At 35.5% G+C, this 1,769-nt stretch overlaps 1 protein-coding gene across 1 annotated transcript in view; it reads right to left on the bottom strand.

The window, feature by feature from the left end:
* Positions 1 to 1,769, bottom strand: part of LOC101352691 (alcohol dehydrogenase 4) — a 34,635-nt gene that overhangs the window by 10,652 nt on the left and 22,214 nt on the right. Inside the window, 1 exon segment of the mRNA XM_004390248.1 lies at positions 925 to 1,057. Coding sequence (XP_004390305.1) covers positions 925 to 1,057 — 133 coding nt within the window.

Consider the following 1,769-nt stretch of genomic DNA (forward strand, 5'->3'; position numbering starts at 1 on the left):
AACTTGCGATATGCTGATGACACAATCTTGCTTTTTGAAAGAGAAGAGGACTTGAAGTACTTACTGCTGAAGATCAAAGACCACAGCCTTCAGTATGCATTGCAACTCAACATAAAGAAAACAAAAATCCTCACAACTGTACCAATAAGCAACATCATGATAAATGGAGAAAAGATTGAAGTTGTCAAGGATTTCATATTACTTGGATCCACAATCAACACCCATGGAAGCAGCAGTCAGGAAATCAAACAACATATCACATTGGGCAAATCTGCTGCAAAAGACCTCTTTAAAGTGTTGAAAAGCAAAGATGTCACTCTGAGGACTAAGGTGCACCTGATCCAAGCCGTGATATTATCAGTCACCTCATATGTGTGCAAAATCTGGACAATGAATAAGGAAGACCAGAGAAGAATTGATGCCTTTGAATTATGGTGTTGGCTAAGAATATTGAATATACCGTGGAGTACCAGAAGAATGAACAAGTCTGTTCTGGAAGAAATACAGCCAGAGTGCCCCTTGGAAGTGAGGATGTGAGACTTCATCTCACGTTCTTTGGACATGTTATCAGGAGGGACGAATCCCTGGAGAAGGACATCATGCTTAGTAAAATAGAGGGTCAGCAAAAAAGAGGAAGACCCTTGACGAGATAGACTGACATAGTGGCTGCAACAGTGGGCTCAAACATAGCAACAATTGTGAGAATGGTGAAGGACCAGGACATTCCATTTCATTCTGTTGTACATAGGGTCGCTATGAGTCAGAACCAACTCGACGGCACCTAACAACAACAACAACAACAGATGTGTTCTAGGCATTCATTATTTAAACAGCAAATTATTTTTCTTTCCTTTCAGTAATCTTCACCTTAAGTATTTGTGTACTATTATGGATAAAATTAAAAGAAAAAAAAAATCTCACCACCAAAGAATGTTCCATTTATAGTATGGCCCAGTGTTAGCTCCAGCAGACTAATTTTCAATCCTTTGTTACCAATGACTATGTCAGTGAAAGTACATGATCCCCAACCTACTGTTACACATTCTAGGGCTACTTTCTGGATGGCCAAACACAAAAGATTAACTGAGTGAATAGAAAAGTAGAACATGAGCTCCAATGTGAGTATGTACAAGGCTTTTAGGGAAAATTTATCCAGTTCTACATATAATAGAATTCAAGCTAATACGTTGTTAAAATTTCATTTGTAAGTTTTCTTTTAATTTTTTTTTGAGTTTCTTGTGGAAGAATAAATAGAAATATTAACAATATCAATAAAATAATTAAAAAGCGAGTATTTATTTATTTATGTACGGCTATTTATTCCATTTTGTCTTTTGCTAAAGATATGCTGCAACTTAGTTAATGCACTTGTCATTTTATAGAGTAGATTTTTGTAGTCAAAATTCAGCTAATTAAAAACTGACAAAACCCAAAACATTATCTTTTAGAAATAGAAAATTGGAATTATCATGGAAAACAGAATTATAAAATATTATTTCCAGTCTAATAATATTGAGTTTTTGGAGGGAGCTTCTCGAAATTAAAAAAAAAAAAATCAACATCTATAAATAATCTGCAAATGATGTTGAGATAGCTGCATATCTTATCATAAGATAAGAATGAACCCACAGAAATAGTGTTGGGGTTTGGGAGAGACACCAGTGAGAACTGAAGTGAGTGAGTGTAGCTGAGGAAGTCGGAACTGATTTGTAACTGACAGTTCTACTTCCCTGTCACCACTTTTGAGACTACTAATAAGGAATGACTAC

Source organism: Trichechus manatus, unplaced genomic scaffold (assembly GCF_000243295.1).
Source record: "Trichechus manatus latirostris isolate Lorelei unplaced genomic scaffold, TriManLat1.0 scaffold00291, whole genome shotgun sequence".
In the NCBI taxonomy this organism is placed as follows: Eukaryota; Metazoa; Chordata; class Mammalia; order Sirenia; family Trichechidae; genus Trichechus; species Trichechus manatus.